The sequence below is a fragment of the Lithobates pipiens genome, unplaced genomic scaffold (assembly GCF_037356315.1).
Source record: "Lithobates pipiens isolate NorthernLeopardFrog02 unplaced genomic scaffold, aLitPip1_a1.2 Scaffold_3, whole genome shotgun sequence".
Classification (NCBI taxonomy): domain Eukaryota; kingdom Metazoa; phylum Chordata; class Amphibia; order Anura; family Ranidae; genus Lithobates; species Lithobates pipiens.
The window spans coordinates 248,999,764-249,018,466 of record NW_027507790.1 but is presented as its reverse complement, the minus strand read 5'-3'; the positions used below and the strand labels follow the sequence as shown (position 1 = coordinate 249,018,466).

General features: G+C 44.6%; 1 protein-coding gene across 1 annotated transcript in view; it reads left to right on the top strand.

Annotated features, from left to right (window-relative positions):
* LOC143941074 (CD5 antigen-like) overlaps positions 1 to 16,970 on the top strand; it is a 32,788-nt gene extending 15,818 nt beyond the window's left edge. The window contains exons 3-5 of the mRNA XM_077463010.1: positions 3,369 to 3,686; positions 12,406 to 12,723; positions 15,986 to 16,970. Of these exons, the coding sequence (XP_077319136.1) occupies positions 3,369 to 3,686; positions 12,406 to 12,723; positions 15,986 to 15,990 (641 nt within the window). The 3' untranslated portion in view covers positions 15,991 to 16,970. The remainder of the gene's footprint in view (positions 1 to 3,368; positions 3,687 to 12,405; positions 12,724 to 15,985) is intronic.
* The last annotated feature ends 1,733 nt before the right edge of the window (positions 16,971 to 18,703 follow it).

Sequence of the window (18,703 nt, the reverse complement as noted above, 5' to 3'; positions counted from 1 at the left end):
GAGAAATGTTTTCATTTTCTTCCTGAGGTGGTGACTGCATCTGTTGTGTTGGAACCGCGGACATTAATTCTGCCAGAGACTCCTTCATCACCTTTTTCAGCAAGTCGTCACTTGTTGCCCCTCTGATTCTCTGTCAGCTGCATATTCTCTGTAGCAGCTATTACAGACTAGCTTGACTGGTAGATGGATGGCGCTACAGGCTTGACATCTTGTGGACCTTGGACGTGGGGAATGAGAAGATCGTTTTCTCTTTGGGGATGACTTTCTCCCGCTTGGGCGGTGCCTAGACCTGGAAGATCTACCCGGACTGTGGCTTGAGTCCTCACGACACCTTAAAGTCCTCTTAGATGTCTTCTGGCACACAGGGCTGAAATGTACCAGCATAAGTGCACGCTCTTTGTTTTTTTTTTTCACTTACTCGGCCGTAGGTCCTTACCTTAAATGTGATATAGGGTCTTGCTCAGATGGCGCATGGCTCATTGTGGTGGCTAGTGGAAGAAGCACCTAAGGAGAAAAAAGTGCAAAGACCTTTTTAGAAAGAAAAAGGGAATGGAAGGTTAGGTCCCTTCCTTTCAACTATATGTGTCCTGCCCTTATTTTTATTTTTTTATTATATTTTTTTGTAAATTTTTTTTTTTAAGCTTTACCTTCCCAAAATTTTTCCTAACTCCAACTCCAGGAGCTCTCAGAGTGGACACCGCTGAGGAGAAGCAGGCCACCCTACTGAGGCTCCCAGGCTTACTAAATAGTGGCTAGGGGTAGTCACGCCCCTAATACATCCACCTGGAATCCATGCCCCAAAAGACCCTCAGAAGGGACTTTTTTGCTTTTTAGTGCATTTAGCAGTCCGAGCCAAGGGACTGCATCAGGGACAGGCTGAGACCGGATGGAAGTTACCGACTGCAGAGGTAAGGACAGATGACCAAACATACACTGACCAAAGGTATGAGAGAAAATAAGGAGAATGCTGGGGGTTGCTCTAACTGTATTCTTTTATAATATTCACTGATCCTGAGGGAGGAGCCAAGGTGGAGCTTGTCATAGGTATGCTGCCATGGAGGCACCAGGAAAAAAGGTTTTGCCTTTAGTTATACTTTAAGTTGCAATTTACACACACAGTCAGAGCAGTGATTCCCCCCCCCCCCCCACCCCCACAGCAGCATCTGAGGTTGCAGTCAGACAGAGTCGGCCTAAAGGCAGGCAGCAACTGGCATGCTCTCTTTAGGAAACCCATGGTGCTCTACGAATTCTTTGTCCCAGGTTTTGTTCTAAGTTTTGGACAATAAAAATAATTGAATTGCCAAGCAGCTTTGAAAATAAGATATGCAGCTTTTGCTATAAAAGTTACTCCGGTGCTGTCCCCCACAGACACTCAACTTAGTACTCGTCCTGCCATTGCTGTTCAACCCACTTCTTGTGAATCTAGGACTTTATCAATCAACCCTCTGAGAATGCATTTTCATGCCAGTTTTGTTAAGCTAAAAGGAAAATTAGTTTAACCACTTGCCGTCTGCCCTATAGCAGTTTTACTGGTACAGGGTGGCCACGGTGCGCCAGATCACGTATATATCCTGCACTTCTGTGTTGGGGGCGCACATGCGCACCGGCAGCTCACTCCCGCTGTATTTACACACAGCTTGTAACACCACACAGATTGTGCACCAATCGATCATCAGCCACAGAGACAAACCTCCAATCTGCCTATGTAAATAATGCAGATTTCCGTACTGACAGGAGGGAAGACATGGATCCTGTGCCTCTGAAAAGCATGGACTAGGATCCCTGCCCTCCCCTAGTAAAATCATCTTCCACATTTTAGAAAGGCACTGGTCAGGCACACAGTTAACCCCTTGATCCCCTTCTCAGCCAGTGTCATTAGTACAGTGACAGTGCATATTTTTAGCACTGATCGCTGTATTAGTGTCACTGGTTCTCATAAAGTGTCAGTGTGCAAATGTCCGTTGCAGTATCGCAGATCTGCTATAAGTCACTGATCATCCCTATTACTAGTAAAAAAAAAACTCTAAATTGAAATAGACTTGTAGACACTATAACTTTTGCACAAACCAATTAATACACGCTTTTTTTTCAAAGTTGTTGGTCTTTTTTTTTGTTTATAGTGCAAAAGAAAAAATGCAGAGCTGATCAAATACCACCAAAAAAAAGCTCTTTATGGGAAAAAAAGGACATACATTTTATATAGGTACAGCATCGCATGACCGTGCAATTGTCAGTTAAAATAATACAGAGCCGTGGCGCAAAGTGGCCTGGTCGGGAAGGGGGGTAAATCTTCCGGAGGTCAAGTGGTTAAAAAGTTATAAAATTACAGAATTATAGATTGTTTTTGAAAGTACAGTGACATGGGAAACACAAAACTAAATGCAAGGGCAGCTGAAATCCTCCCATGTGTATGTGTGTCAATCATAGCAATACACCATGAGTACATTAAAAAACCACACAACCCTCAGCCCTCAACAATTTACAGATATATGTGGAAGAAAAGCTACATGTCTTGGTACCAACAAGGTATGGCTCCTACTAAAATCAGAATACCAACACCCAGGGGCGGTGTTAGGTCTACAAAAGATCTGGGGCTAGAGCCCATAGCAGCAAAGTAAAGAAAGTCATACGCTTGGGTGAGCATATACATGAATATAATATATATATGTGTGTGTGTGTGTGAGAGCCCCCCTTACATCAGGGTCCCTAGAGAGCCGTCCTACTTACACCAGGGTCCCAAGAGCTCTCCTCATTACATCAGGATCCCCAGAGAGCCCCCTCCTTACATCAGGGTCCCCAGAGATCCCCCCTTACATCAGGGTCCTCAGAGAGCTCCCCTCCTTACATCAGGGGCCCCAGAGAGCCCCTTCCTTACATCAGGGCCCACAGAGAGCCTCCCCTTATATCAGGGTTCCCAGAGAGCCCCTTCCTTACATCAGGGTCCCCAGAGAGCCTCCCCCTTACATCGGGGGGCTGCGGTTACATTGCCCGTCAGATTAGTATAGAAGTGGACATCAGGACAATGATTAAATTGTCTGAACTGCTGACTATATGTAAAGAACTTGTACCTGATAACATTAACTAGCCACGTTCCTCCTCTGGAGCCAACCCCAGGTAGGAGATTTGGGGCTATGGGCCCCAGATTCGGGGCTATAGCCCCAGTAGCCACCCTCTAGCGATGCCACTGCCAACACTGGTATAAATACAGGATCTGGCCTAGAAGTTACTCTTGGGTATGGTAACTTATATGACCATCCTTACATTCATGCCGTGACACCATGTGCAAGTAGTTAGGTCATTCTAAGGATAAACTAAAATTTAAGTTTGACATGCCAATTTGCCAAACTCCCATTTCTCGATAATTTCAGAAGAGTCACTGAAGATCAGATTGGTGGATGGACCCGACCACTGCAGTGGGAGGTTGGAGGTTCACCACAATGGAGAATGGAGCTCTGTGTGTAGCCGCGCGTGGCATGGATGGGACTCCAAGGTGGTGTGTAAAGAGCTGAAGTGTGGATCCCTCGTGAGAGGTAAGCCATGTGGCTTTTTGAAGAAAGGAAAAGGCCAAATCTGGCAGAAAATGGTGAAGTGTACTGGAGATGAAGAGGCCCTGTCTGAATGCCAAATTGAACCCATTAAATCACACCATTGCCACCACTGGGAGGATGTCTGGCTCATTTGCAGAGGTATGGGATCATTTACTGTCTTATCATTGGTTGTCATTTGACAAGAGATCCAGTCCTGACTGGTATATTAACCTGAAGATCGAGTCTTCAATATTAAAATCCTGCAGGTGAAAAAGTATATATTTCCCCCTCTTTTTATTTTGTTTTTATTGTTATTTTATTTTATTTTATTGTTGTTTTATTCTGTTTGTAAAAGTTGTATTTTGTTTAACCTAGGATAGGGAATATTCAGAGCCTCTTGGATTTTAAAGTGGTTGTAAACCCTTACAAACCACTTTGACCTACAGGTAAGCCTAGATTAAGGCTTACCTGTAGGTCCAAGAAATATCTCCTAAACCTATACGGTTTAGGAGATATTTGCCTGAAGACAGGCACCGCTGTCTACGGCGCATGCGCCGTAGACAGCGACGCGCAGGCGCACTGAGCGCGGCATTTCCAACAATGGATCTGCCGCGCGTGTCGGCTCCCGTGCGCATGTGGGGGAGTGACGTCATCGCGGCTCCGACGAATGACAGCGGCGGAGCTGCGAGACGCCACCAGCAAGATGGATACGGCAGACTACAGGGGACAGCGGTGACATCGCTGGCTCCTGTGTCAGGTAAGTGACACATAATGGGCTACTATGCGATGCATAGTAGTCCATTATGCTTTGCCTTTGCAGGGAATGAAAGAGGAAGTAAACCCATCAGGGTTTACTTCCTCTTTAATTGCTGCCTGTGTTGACAGTGTTCCATCTTCCATGTATTCTCGGTATGCATGTGTGTGCTCTGGCTGTGCACATTCCGTGTGTCCTCTGAATATGTGTGTGCTCTGACAGTGACGTGCGCATTTCATGTGTTATGTGTGTGTGCTCTGGTTGTGTATGTTCTATGTGTTCCTTGTGCACGTTCCGTGTTTTCTCGTGTGTGTGTGTGTATGCTCTGACTGTGTATGTTTAATGTGTTCTCTGTATAAGCTATGTGTGTGTATGTGTTCTGGCTTTGCATGTTCCATGTATTCTATGTATGTATATGTGTGTGCTCTGACTGTGCATGTTCCATATGTTCTCTGTATGTGTGTGTGCGCTCTGGTTGTGCATATTCTGTGAGTTCTCTGTATGTGCGTGTGGTCTGACTGTGCATGTTCCATGTGTTCTATGTATATGTGTGCTCTGGCTGTTCACATTCTGTGTGTTCTCTATATGTGTGTGTGGTCTGGCTATGCATGTTCCGTGCATTCTCTCTATATGTGTGTGTGCTGTAGCTGTGCATGATCCCTGTGTTCTGTGTATGTGTTTGTGTTCTGGCAGTCAGTAAATGTTCTGCCTGTTCTGTGTATTTGTGTGCTCTCTGGCTGTGCACATTCTGTGTGTTCTCTGTATGTATGTGTGCTCTGGCTGTGCACATTCTGTGTGTTCTCTGTATGTATGTGTGCTCTGGCTGTGCACATTCTGTGTGTTCTCTGTATGTATGTGTGCTCTGGCTGTTCACATTCTGTGTGTTCTCTTTTTATGTGTAGGCATATTCTGTGTGTTCTCTGGCTGTGCACATTGTGTAGAGTCTCTGGCTGTGGCCCCTGTGCATGTTCTGTGTGTTCTCTGTATGTGTGTGTGCTCTAACTGTGCATGTTTTGTGTGTTCTCTGTATATGTGTGTGCTCTAGCTGTGCATGTTTTCCGTGTGTTTTCTATATGTGTGTGTGCTCTAGCTGTGCATGTTCTCTGTGTTCTCTGTATGTGTGTGTGCTCTGGCTGTGCATGTTCTCTGTGTTCTCTGTATGTGTGCGTGTTCTGGCTGTGCATGTTCCGTGTGTTCTCTGTATGTGTGTGCTCTAGCTGTGCATGTTCCGTGTGTTTTTTTTATATGTGTGTGCTCTAGCTATGCATGTTCCATGTGTTCTCTGTATGTGTGTGTGCTCTAGCTGTGCATGTTCCGTGTGTCCTCTATATATGTGCGTGCTCTAGCTGTGCATGTTCTATGTGTTCTCTGTATGTGTGTGTTCTAGCAGTGCATGATCTCTGTGATCTCTGTATGTGTCCTCTAGCTGTGCATCTTCCGTGTGTTCTCTGTATGTGTGTGCTCTAGCTGTGCATGTTCCGTGTCTTTTCTGTACATGTGTGTGCTCTAGCTGTGCATGTTTCATGTGTTCTCTGTATGCGTGTGTGCTCTAGCTGTGCATGTTCCGTGAGTTCTCTGTATGTGTGTGCTCTAGCTGTGCATGTTCCATGTGTTCTCTGTATGCGTGTGTGCTCTAGCTGTGCATGTTCCATGAGTTCTCTGTATGTGTGTGCTCTAGCTGTGCATGTTCCGTGTGTTTTCTGTATATGTGTGTGCTCTAGCTGTGCATGTTCCGTGCGTTCTCTGTATGTGTGTGTGCTCTAGCTGTGCATGTTCCGTGTGTTCTCTGTAAATGTGTGCTCTCTGGATGTTTATTTTTTGTAACACTGCAAAGACTTGGAAAGTACAACACTTATAGATTGTAGAAAGAAGGGGGATGCTCATGGTTCCGGATGGTGTAGAAACCCTCCAACACTCCTTACAGGAAACAGGAAGTGGTAATCTGTAAATGAGAACAAAGATTGGGGCGGGGGTGTGGCGGTTGTTAACCACGGAGAACAAAAAGGTGGATAAGACATGGTCACTGAGAGTGTAAAGCTAAATGTCAAATATCAAAGGAATATTTTAAAATAAATAAATGACATACCGGTACTTAGGTAAACATTATGCAGAATACAGTTCCACAGTTTTACATCTCTTACAATAAAGAACCCTTTCTGTATGTGAAGGTCAGACCACCTTTCCTACAGTTACAAAGTAACCTTAAAGTGACACTAAACTCTCTAAAATCTATTTAAGTACAGTGCCTTGAAAAAGTATTCATACCTCTTAAAATGTTCCACATTTTGTCATGTTACAATTAAAAACATAAATGCATTTCATTGGGATTTTATGTGATAGACCAACACAAAGTGCCACATAATTGTGAAGTGGAAGGAAAATGATAAATGGTTTTCAATTTTATTTTACAAATAATTAGGTGAAAAGTGTGGGGGGCATTTCTATGGCGCCCCCCTGAGTCAACACTTTGTAGAACCTCCTTTCACTGCAATTACAGCTGCAAGTCTTTTTGGGGATGTCTCTACCAGCTTTGTACACCTAGAGAGGGACATTTTTGCCCATTCTTCTTTGCAAAATAGCTCAAGCTCTGTCAGATTTGATGGAGAGCATCTGTGAACAGCAATTCTCAAGTCTTGCCACAGATTCTCAATTGGATTTAGGTCTGGACTTTGACTGGGCCATTCTAACACATGAATATGCTTTGATCTAAACCAGAGGTCTCCAAACTTTCTAAACAAAGGGCCAGTTTACTGTCCTTCAAACTTTGGGGGGGGGGGGGGGGCAGACTGTGGCCATGGGATGTCAAACATGTCCAGGTGCCCAGTGAGAGTAAACAATACCATATCTTTGGTGTCAGTGGTGAGGACTAGTGCCCCATCGTTGGTGTCAATGGAAGGAATTTGACCCTTTTGATGGTGCCAGTTGGAGGAATAGTGCCCCATTGTTGGTGCCAACAACAAAAATGATTCCCCATTGTTGATTTCAGTGGATGAAATAGTGCCCCAAGGGCCAGATAAAGGCAAGCAAGGGCCACATCCAGCCCAGGGCTGCAGTTTGGAGATCCCCGATCTTAACTATTCCATTGTAGCTCTGGCTGTATGTTTAGGGTCATTGTTCTACTGGAAGTTGACCCCCTCCCCAGTCTCAAGTCTTTTGCAGACTCTAATGCCACGTACACACGACCGGACTTTCCATCAGAATAGATCAGATGGAATCATTCCATCGGATAGTCCGATCATGTGTGGGATAGTCCAATCGTTTTTCTTTAAAAAATTCAGACGGACCTAGAAATAGAACATGTTTCAAATCTGTCCTACCGGGAATACCGTTCGTCTGTATGCTGGTCCGACGGACCAAATACGACGCAAGGGCAGCTATTGGCTACTGGCTATTGAACTTCCTTTTCTAGTCCCGTCGTACGTCATCATGTTCAAAACGAACGGACTTTAGTCCGTTCGCGTGTGGGCTAGTCCGTTCGTTCAGAAGTCCCTTGAAAGTCTTTTGGGAAGACCGTTGGACCTTTTCTGCCCGAAAGTCCGGTCGTGTGTACGCGGCATTACAGGTTTTCTTTTAAGATTGTCCTGTATTTGGCGCCATCCATCTTCCCATCAACTCTGACCAGCTTCCCTGTCCCTGCTGAAGAAAAGCATCCCCACAACATGATGCCACCACCATGTTTCACTGTGTGTTCAAGGTGCTGTATTCGTTTTCTACTATACATACTTATTTTGATATTAAACATTTCCATTTTGGTCTCACCTTCTTCCACATGGCTTCTCGCAAACTGCCATGTCTTGGTAGGCCATGTCTTGGTAGGTTTGCAGGTGTGCCAATACTCTTTCCATTTTCGGTTGATGGATTGAACAGAGCTTTGTGAGATGTTCAAAGCTTGGGATATTTTTTTTATAACCTAACACTGCTTAAAACTTCTTCGCAACTTTATCCCTGACCTGTCTACTGTGTTCCTTGACCTTCATGAATTGTTCACAAAGGTTTTCTAACAAACCTATGGGGGCTTCACAGAACAGCCGTATTTATACTGAGATTAACCACTTAGGGACCGGAAGGATTTGCCCATTTTTTGCATTATGGCACTCCGTCACTTTAACTGACAATTGCGCAGTTTCGTGCAAAGTTGTACCCAAACAAAATGTATATCCTTTTTTCCCACAAATAGTAGTTTCTTTTGGTGGTATTTGATCACCTCTGCGTTTTTTAATTTTTTGCCCTATAAACAAAAAAAGAGCGACAATTAAAAAGAAGAAACTATATTTTTTACTTTTTGCTATAATAATTATAAATAAAAAAACAAATTTCTTCATCAGTTTAGGCTGATATATATTCTTTTACATATTTTTGGTAAAAAAAAAAAAAAAAAAAAAAAAATTGCAAGAAGCGCATATTGATTGGTTTGCGCAAAAGTTAAAGCATCTACAAAATAGGGGATAGATTTATGGGATTTTTACTATTTATTTATTAATTTTTTACTACTAATGGCGGCGAGCAGCGATTTTTAGCAGGTCTATGACATTGCGATGGACAGATCAGACACTTTTGACACTTTTTTGGGGACCAGTGACATTTATACAGTGATCAGAGCTAAAAATAGCCACTGATTACTGTAAAAATGACACTGGCAGGGAAGGGGTTAACACCAGGGGGCGATCAAGGGGTTTAGTGTTCCCTAGGGAGGTGTTTCTAACTGTGGGGGGTATAAAACTGACTGGGAGTACAGAGAGATCGCTGTTCCTGATCACTAGGAACAGCAGATCTGTCTCTACTCCCCTGTCAGAATGGGGATCTGATAAGCGTGCCCCGGGACTTGACGTCATAAAGGAGCAGGGTCACCGTGTGGCATCACCCGGTATAAAAGTCGCCGCATGCATCGCACAAGTCATTACAGCGGAAGAGAGTGGCGTGTCAACATCGAAAGAAGAGAGAAGAGGGAAGAAGGATGGAGGAGACCGGGCTCCTCCGCTAGTAAAAGAGATGCAAGAAGACAGCGGAGGAGCCCGGGAGAAGACGCCGGAGAGCGGGAGAAGAGGCCAGACACCGGGAGAAGAGGCCGAACAGATCGGAGAAGTCGGAAGAAGACCCCGGAGCTGATTAATAAATTACTTTCAAAACCTGTGGTTTTTTTTTATTGACACTTTTTTCCCCAGGTGAATGGGTAGGTGTACGATGTACCCCTTACTCATTCACATAGGGTGGGGGGCTTATTAAAGGGGGCTCCCGGATTCCGATAAGCCCCCTGCCCGCAGACCCCGACAACCAATGGCCAGGGTTGTCGGGAAGAGGCCCTTGTCCTCATCACCATGGGGACAAGGTGCTTTGGGGTGGGGGGGCCGCAGGGCGCCCCCCTTCCCCAAAGCACCCACCCCCATGTTGAGGGCACGCGGCTTGGTACAGTTCGGGGGGGGGCACTCGCTCATCCCCCACCCCCTTTCCTGGCCGGCCAGGCTGCGTGCTCGGATAAGGGTCTGGTATGGATTTTGGGGGGACCCCCACACCGAAAAAACGGGGGTTCCCCTTAAAATCCATACCAGACCTAAGGGCCTGGTATGCTCCCAGAGGGGGAACCCATGCCAGTTTTTTATTTAAAATTTGGCGTGGAGTTCCCCCTTGAGAGCTCATTATTCTCTGATTGGCCACGGCCAAAGTCGCCTGGCCTGGGGCGACTTAAAGTCGTGTTGTAAGTTGCCCCAAGTCGTGTTGAAGTCACTCCAAGTCACGCTGTTAATTTATACTCAAGTCGTGTCCAAGTTGCCTTACAAAAGTCACGCTGGAAGTCGTGTTGCCCCTGTGTGAACCGCCTCTTAAGGGTATCAGAGTAAAGGGGGCTGAATACAAATGCCCCCCACAATTTTCACATATTTATTTGTTTTTTTAAAACCATTTTATCATTTTCCTTCCACTTCACAATTATGTGCCACTTTGTGTTGGTCTATCACATAAAATCCCAATAAAATACATTTACGTTTTTGGTTGTGACATGACAAAATGTGGAAAATTTTAAGCGGTATGAATACTTTTTCAAAGCACTGTAGTAGGCAAGTGTTAAAACCTCTGTCAGGGTTTTTACTGCAGATCTATGCACTTTATTTGTATGGTGGTCTTGTCACAGGGAAAGACAGGGATGAGAAAATCAAACACTTTCACACTTTGTCAGTGACAGAGAACAGGAACTGAGAGAAAATCTTTTCTGTTTCATTAATAACTAAAAAGGGAAATTAAACCCACTTTGAGAGGCTTCTTTTCATTCCCTGTTGTGCCCAGGGTTGCCATCTTTTCTTCAAATCAAATCTGAACATTGAACACACAGCAATTTTTTTATACATATATTTTAGTATTAAATAACATTTTTAATCATATGAAGTTAATAACAAGAGTTCCCTTTTACGTCTGAACTCGCAGAGTTTCCTTTCACTGTAAGGGGGGACTCTGCAGACTCTGATGTAAGGGAGAACTCTGGGGACTCTAACATAAAGGATGCTCTGGGAACCCTGGTTTAAGGGGGAACACTAAGAACTCTGATGTATGGGAGGACTCTGATATAAGGGGGAACACTGTGGCCTCTGGTGTAAAGGGGAGCTTTGATGTAAGGGGTGCTCTGAGAACCCTGATTTACCTTACTGTACTTACTCAGAGGCAAGAGAGAGAAGGGGAAACTTCAGCCACAGACGGGGATGGATAGTGAGCTCACTTACCCCTTGGCAGTCAGCACCTCTCATCCAGGTGTATCTGAGGCTGCTGGACTTCAAATTTCCGGCTCCCACTTTCCTTTTTTGAAGCACAGCACTGGAGATTGGAGTGCGAGCAGACACAGAGGGGTGGAGGAAGAGGTGCAGATCGAGCCCTCTCTCCTCTCCTGTCAGTGTGTGTGGGGGGAGGGGGAATTGTTAGTGCTGGCTTTGGGCAGCATGAAAAAGAGAGTGACAGACACTCTCAGCTTAGACAGCTGCAGCCAGAAACCCTGCTGGGAGGCCATAGTCCAGTCTGAATAATGTGCCTGGGTCTCAGACATTCTCAAATCCGGACACATGATTCCAAACCCGAACTGTCCGGGTGAATCCCGGACAGGAGGCAACCCTAGTTGTGCCTCAGCAGGGCTGAGGCAAGGATTTTTGACACTCTAGTCGATTTTGCCGCCCCCGTGTATACCCCACCCTTTTAATGAAGCACCCATCAAATGCAGCCTCACCGGCGCTCATCAAATGCAGGCTACCAGTGAATGTTTGCTTGCTTCCATTCATTCGGGAGTCAGGACACAGATACAGGCCTCAGCTGCGCCTCTGATGCTATGTGCGAACAAAGCAGCAGTCTGCCTGCTGATGCTGAGACTTAGTTGCTTTCTGCAAAGAGAAAAGAGTAGGAACACCAGTGGCCAGGCGCCATAGGCAGCAGTGCATCCTAGGCGGCTGCCTAGTTTGCCTAGTGATAGCACCGGCCCTGTGCCTCAGTGACAGGAAGTGAGGAGAAATCTCATTGGGGTGCACACTGAATCCAAATCCTAAAAAAAAATTGCTGTAGATACACTTTTAAAGAAACAACTTTCCATGGAATTTACAACATGAGCTACTTATATTTTATGACCTCTTCTCGTGGTTGGATAAACATAGTTCAGTATTAAAGTGTTACTAAACCCACAATAGTAAAATCAGTCTGTATGTGCAGTAAAGCATGCTTGTTATACTCACTGTGGAACCTAATCCCCAATCCATCTGCTGACAGTATAGAGCCTTGAGGGGCACTCTGCACATGCTCAGTTTGGTGTGTATTGCTAGAGAGTTTTTTTTTTTTGGGGAGGGTCCATGTGATCAGCACAGGGCCAGTCGGCATTGTCCAGACAGAGGGCCAGGGGTCAGACTCATAGGACAATCAGGGGAAAAATGAAAATGCCTCCTGCAAGCTTTAACCAGACACTGATAAAAGTCATAAGACTGCTATATATTGCAGATAAGACAAAGGTATTTAACGGTTTATATTTACTAAAATAATTGCATTTCCATGTCCTGTGTACTGTGGAAGACCAGATATAGTGAATGCAGGCTCCTGGGTTTAGTAACACTTTAAGGCTGGCACTAACAAGTTGTAATACTATAATATATATTGATTTTCATTTAGAGCCATTCCAGGCCAGACTGGTTGATGGGCCGGACAGATGCACGGGGAGACTGGAGGTCTACCATGATGGCCAATGGGGCAGTGTGTGTGATGACCTTTGGAATGACAAGGCTGCCAATGTCACCTGCAGTCAGATTAAGTGTGGCTGTAGCCAGCCATACAGTTGGAGCAGGAAGCGGTTTGGCCAATCAAAAGGCACAATTTGGCTAGATGATGTTGAATGTGCTGGAAACGAAACGTCATTGGATAAATGCAGACACCGTGTTTGGTCGTACAACGACTGCAGCCATGCAGAAGATGTCAGTGTATACTGCACAGGTACACAGCTATCCATATTCATAACACCACTGTATATATCTTCTATGTACTTATCTATCCTTCTTCTGTTCCCTCCTTTATCTCTTTCATATCTATGTGTGGCCAGCATGGAGCCCCCGTTAGCTGTCTTAACCAAAACAGAGTTCCACATGAAGTGAATGTAATATCTCAGCTCGGGGTGACACATAGAGGACAGCGGTGCTCAGGAACAAAGGGGGTCCTAAGGGAATGTAATCTTGTGTTACCATTGTGTCTGGCCCTTTGTGAATGCCAAGAGAAGTGGTGGAAGAAGGATGTTGAACCTTCCTATTACTCTTATTCCGCGTACACATGACCGGACTTTCCAGCAGACTAGGTCCGAAGGGATTAGTCCGTCGGACAATCCGATGGTGTGTGGGCTAGTCCGATCGTTTTTCGAAAAAAAAAAATCTGACGGACCTAGAAACAGAACATGTTTAAATCTATCCAACGAACTTAACTCAGACGGAGTGAAATCGGGAAAACCATTCATCTGTGTGCTGGTCTGACGAACCAAATACGATGCAAGGGAAGCTATTGGCTACTGGCTATTGAACTTCCTTGTTTAGTCCCGTTTACGTCATCACGTTCAAAACGAATGGACTTTCGAACGGACTTAGTCCGTATGTGTGTGGGCAAGTCCGTTTGTTCGGAAGGTCCGTCGGACCTAGTCTGCCTGGAAAGTCCGGTCATGTGTACGCGGCATTAGGGACTATGCTACTTTAGGTTTGATGGAACCTGATAAACATGGATAGTGGGGGTCTAACTTCTCCACACGGTGATGGTGGGGATAGTTGCCACAACTCAAAGTGGTTCTGAAGCCTCAAGGCTTTTTACCTAAATGCATTCTATGCATTAAGGTAAAAGATACCTCTGTGCTGCAGGAGCCTCACAGCCTCACAGCCTCACAGCCCCCCCCCCCCCTCCCCCCTTATTGTTACCCTTGCCTGATCTGATCCAGCAAAGTGCACGAGAGCAGGGGCCCTGCTCACCCTCCTCTTTGGGCAGATTGGTAGCAGCAGCTGCCCTTGGCTTCCGCTGCTGTCAATCAAATTCTGTGATGAGGGAGCGGGGGCCAGGGCCTAGTCACCCAGCCTCTGTTAATAGACCCAGACTGGGCGGCGCAGGAGTGGGCACTCATGGGTGCCCCCAGGGAAAGTAGCTTTCCAAAGGGGCACTCACCAAAGAGGAGGGGCCTGGACCGCTGGTGGGGGGCCCCAGAAAAGGAGGATCGGAGCTACTCTGTGCAACACTATTAGAAGGTAAGTATGACATGTTTTTTATTTAAGAAACAAAGGTTTAATATAATTTTAAAGTAAAAACAAAAGGCAACATTTGTTGTTCATTTTGAATAGAGCAGTGCTTCTCAACTAGGCTGCCATGGCAGGATGCCATCTGGGTTCCCCTATAGTGCCGCAAGCATGGAACCCAGTTTGTTCCAAATAAGCATTATGAGTTGCCATGGTTCAGGTTGGCCAGTTACGAGCACTATAACAACCAACAACACTCTAGGGCCAGGAAACATGCATTACTCTGATGAAGGCAGCCAGCTTGCCCGCACCATGCCAGTGCATGACTCTGATCCTGGACCTCTGCATGCAGGACCACCCCAAGCATTCTGTAGGAGATGTAAGTCCACTTCCTCTAGACCTCCTCCATCTCCTGCCTTCAGCCGTGTTGTCAAAAGGTAGGGCCTTTGTGAAGGGTTGGCCTGTGTGTCTGGGAGGGGGGGGCTGTTTGAATGGGAACTGTGTGATTATGGGGGGCTCTGTAATGGGAGAACTGTGTAGTCATGGGGGGGGGGGGGGGGCTTCTTAAGTGAACTGTTATATGTATTGAAAGATTCCCTGGAGGCCAGGAAGAGGAACAGACTTGAAAATGATAGTTGACCCCAAGGACTGCTTAATAGATACGTTCATGATAGGCTTAGTGTTCCTTCAAGCAAGAAAAGCCCCAAAGAAAAAGCAGGAGCCTATCCTTGAATTAACCCCATCCAGTTAAAATCAATGGATATAACCTTCATACAGATGGAAGAGGTGGAAGATATCCTGGAGGCCAGGAAGAGAAACATATTTGTAAATGATAGTTGACCCCAAGGACTGCTGAATGGATAGGTTCATGCCAGGTTTAGGGTTCTTATAAGCAAGAAAAGCCCCAAAGAAAAAGCAGGAGCCTATTCTTAAATGAACCCCTCCAGCTAAAATCAATTGATGTAACCTTCATACAGAAGGAAGAGGTGGAAAATTTCTTGGAGGCCAGGAAGAGGAAGAGACTTGTGAATGATATATGACCCTAAGGACTGCTTAATGAATAAGTTCATGCAAGGCTTATGGTTCCTTCAAGCAAGAAAAGCCCCAAAGAAGAAGCAGGAGCCTAAACTTGAATTAACCCCTCCAGCTAAAATTCATGGATATAACCTTCTACAGAAGGAAGAGGTGGAAGATTTCCTGGAGGCTAGGAAGAGGATCAGACTTGTAAATTATAGTTGACCCCAAGGACTGCTTAATGGATAGGTTCATGCCAGGCATAGGGTTCCTTCAAGCGAGTAAAGACACAAAGAAGAAGCAGGAGCCTATGCTTGAATTAACCCCTCCAGCTAAAATTCATGGATATAACCTTCATACAGAAGGAAGAGGTGGTTATGGCAACATTAATGTAGCATCTCATCTAAAATGTCACGAGCCTGGTACGCGGTCAATGGCTACTGTAAATTAACTGGTGGGTATGGCCGTGGGGTGTTACATAACCAAACTACTCTCATAAAGAGTGAAAGAAGTACAAAAGTAGTAGGGCCACAAGATGGGCCAGTGCCCTGTCATGGTGGTGCATTGCCTGGTTAATACTAGGTCATAATAAATGACCAACAGTGAGGATTTTCTCAGAGCCCATATATGTTCACAAAGAAATTCCACCTGAAACAGCCATTAAACTTTCCAATGTGGTAGCCAGGAAGTAACATATTAAATAAGGTTATAAAGCTTTGCGTAAAGAGAATTGACCGACACTGCATTGCCTTTGTAAAGGTGGAGGAGACAATTAAAGGAGGAGACCATTAAGAGTCGGCCCTCCAAATTTTATCCCAGGGCTCATTCAATCATAGCTATACCATTCTATCTATCTATCTATCTATCTATCTATCTATCTATCTATCTATCTATCTATCTATCTATCTATCTATCTATCTATCTATCTATCTATCTATAATAAGGTTTATAAATCATGCAATCTCTCTCTGTTTTCACAGGATAAATGGAAACAACTAAACGCATGAATGCCGCATATTTTGCCATTTTGGATATACAGTATATTTACATGTCTCCGCCACATGCCAGATCAGATGATTCTATTAAATCCTGCATTTATACACCTTCCTTTGTCACCTGAACTTTCCCTTCTCATTGTTGAGTAAATCACAAGAGAGGCTGAGTAGAATTTAAATTCCTTGGATAGGAAAAACAATTGAAAATTATTTGTTTTAACAGCATTAAGCTATTTTTTTTTATAAATTTTCAGTCTTCAAGAGCAGACTGAAAAACTGTAATTCAAATTGGCCGAAAGCTTTTCTATGGTGTTATCACTGAAAACTTGTAAGGAAAGCAAACTTGTCTACAATTTTGTAATTACCCTTCCCAGTGTACTGAAAATTCTAATACAGTGATTCTCAACCAGGATTCCATGGATCCCTAGGGTTCCTCCAGAGGTTGCTAGGGGTTCCTTCAGCATTGGGCAATTTCTGCCTCTCAGATAAGTTCCCACTCAAACCATTGATCTTTTTAGCTATCTGTAAGGAGGTAATTCTTCCCAATGACCACAGGTGTAAGGACCATTCTTCCCACTGACCATCACACTATTGTATCATGAGTTGTAGATCTCTAATTTTTAGCAGAGGTTCCCCGAGACCAGAGAACTATTTCAAAGTTTCCTCTGTGTTGAAAAGGTTGAGAAAGGCTGATCTAATATATGAGTTGTGTTCAGCCAACAGCTGAATGTGTTCTGTATGCCTACAGCCATCATGCATAATAGGAAATAACCAAACAATATATTCAGTAAGGAGCACACAAAGACATATTTTAATATAACAGTAGCTGAATATCTAAATCATTCATTTCAGCCATATCTTGGCAGTATATTAATTTGTGATCAACTGACAATGAGTATTGGCTTTTCTAATGACCATGCATTTTTTAAAATAAATTGCATATTTCATTAAAAAAAAGGTTTATCTTTTACTAATGAGTTTACTGATTTGACTCCTATTTCTACACTATATTACCAAAGCAGGGGTGGGGGGCAGGGGAGCAGTTGCTGAAGCTGACCCTATAGTGTACCCACCCGGTTAGGTAATGGACTATCTCGGTACTGGTAAAAAACAATATACAATGTTATGTAAAAAAGAGGTTTATTACAAGTAAAAAAAACATACAGTTGACATTTTTTATGAAAAAAAAAAAAAGATACTCAGGGTTCCCCCAAAGAGTATCTGTAGATGCAGATTATAGATTGGTCAAGGTCTCTACTAGTTTTGCAGCATTGTACCACTTCCTCAGGAGAACCAATCTAAGAAACAAATAATACAATGAAATACACAAAATATGGTTCAACAATAGTAAAGATAAAGTTACAGCGTATAATACATAAATAAACAAGGATAGCTTACCCAATGAATAAATTGTTACGTGCGGGAAAGGGCCACCCAGCTAAATTACCCCTGCGGCGGACATGGGGGATTGTGCATAGATCTCTAAATAAAAGACATAGTGTTAGTAAAAGACCCAATACGTTGACTGGTTAAGGTGTAGAAGGGACACTAAGACAAATGGGGGGGTTTAAAAGAGAGAAAGGGGGGGGGGGATGGAAGGGAATGGGAAGGAGAGAAGGGGGAGGGGGGAGGGGGAGGGAGGGGATGGATAAGGAGAAAAAAGGGGGGGAGGGAAGGAAAGAGGGGAGCGGGTAGAAAGTTGGAGAGAGGGAAGGGGGGGGGGAGGAAAAGGGGGGGAAGGGAAGGAAAGAGGGGAACGGGTAGAAAGTGCGGGAGGGGGGGAGGGGAAAAGGAAGGAGGGAGAAGAGAGATGACCAGGAAGGTAGAAGGGGAAAAGGGGTGGGGGCTGTGGAAGGGGAAGACATGAGAGGAAGGGAGGAAAAAGGGGGGGTACTATATAAACAAAAGTATTGGGACACCTGCCTTTACACGCACATGAACTTTGACCACTTCCCGACCAACCGCCGCAGTTATACTGCCATAAGGTGAGAGTGATTAGTTAGACAGGAGGTGGAGGGATTGTCACGCTACTGTGGGAAAAAAAAAATGACTTACATCAGTGCTATAGTTTAAATTTAAAACGTATTTGTGTGAACTGTGAAGTTAAGTCATGGATTGTGAAAACTAACTAGTGCCGGGCGATTGTATATAGTGTATACCACATTTACCACTGACTAATGCAGAGTTGCAATGCAAGGAGATCAGCTAAAAGTAGGTGGATCTGTATGTGCATTATAATTGATTGAAATTAGTCGATTAATCGATTAAAAAAAAAAAAGATTAATTGAACACGAAAATTTTAATCATTAACAGCCCTAAAATAAAGATACGTCTCATTCTTTGGTGTGGTTGAGCAGCTTCTTGCAGTGGCTTGCGTGGATCCAGTTGTCTCGTCCTCTCGAGCTAACGACCCAGTCACCTGGTTGGAAAGGATGTAATCCGGTTATTGTGTCAGGGTCTAGGAGGGACTCCTGAACCCTGTGGTGGACCTTTTGAAGTTCACGTTACAGTGCCTGCACCTATCCCATCAGCTGAGAATGCCGACAGCTGCTGAGGAAAGTACAACCCTGTTTTTGGTTGGCCTCCAAACAAACCTCTTATGAAGATAAACCCAGACGTGTGGGAACTCAATTACTGTGGTCACTGCAGAACCTGTGCTTGGCTTACCATCTGGCATGTAATACCTGGAACCATTGACAAAAA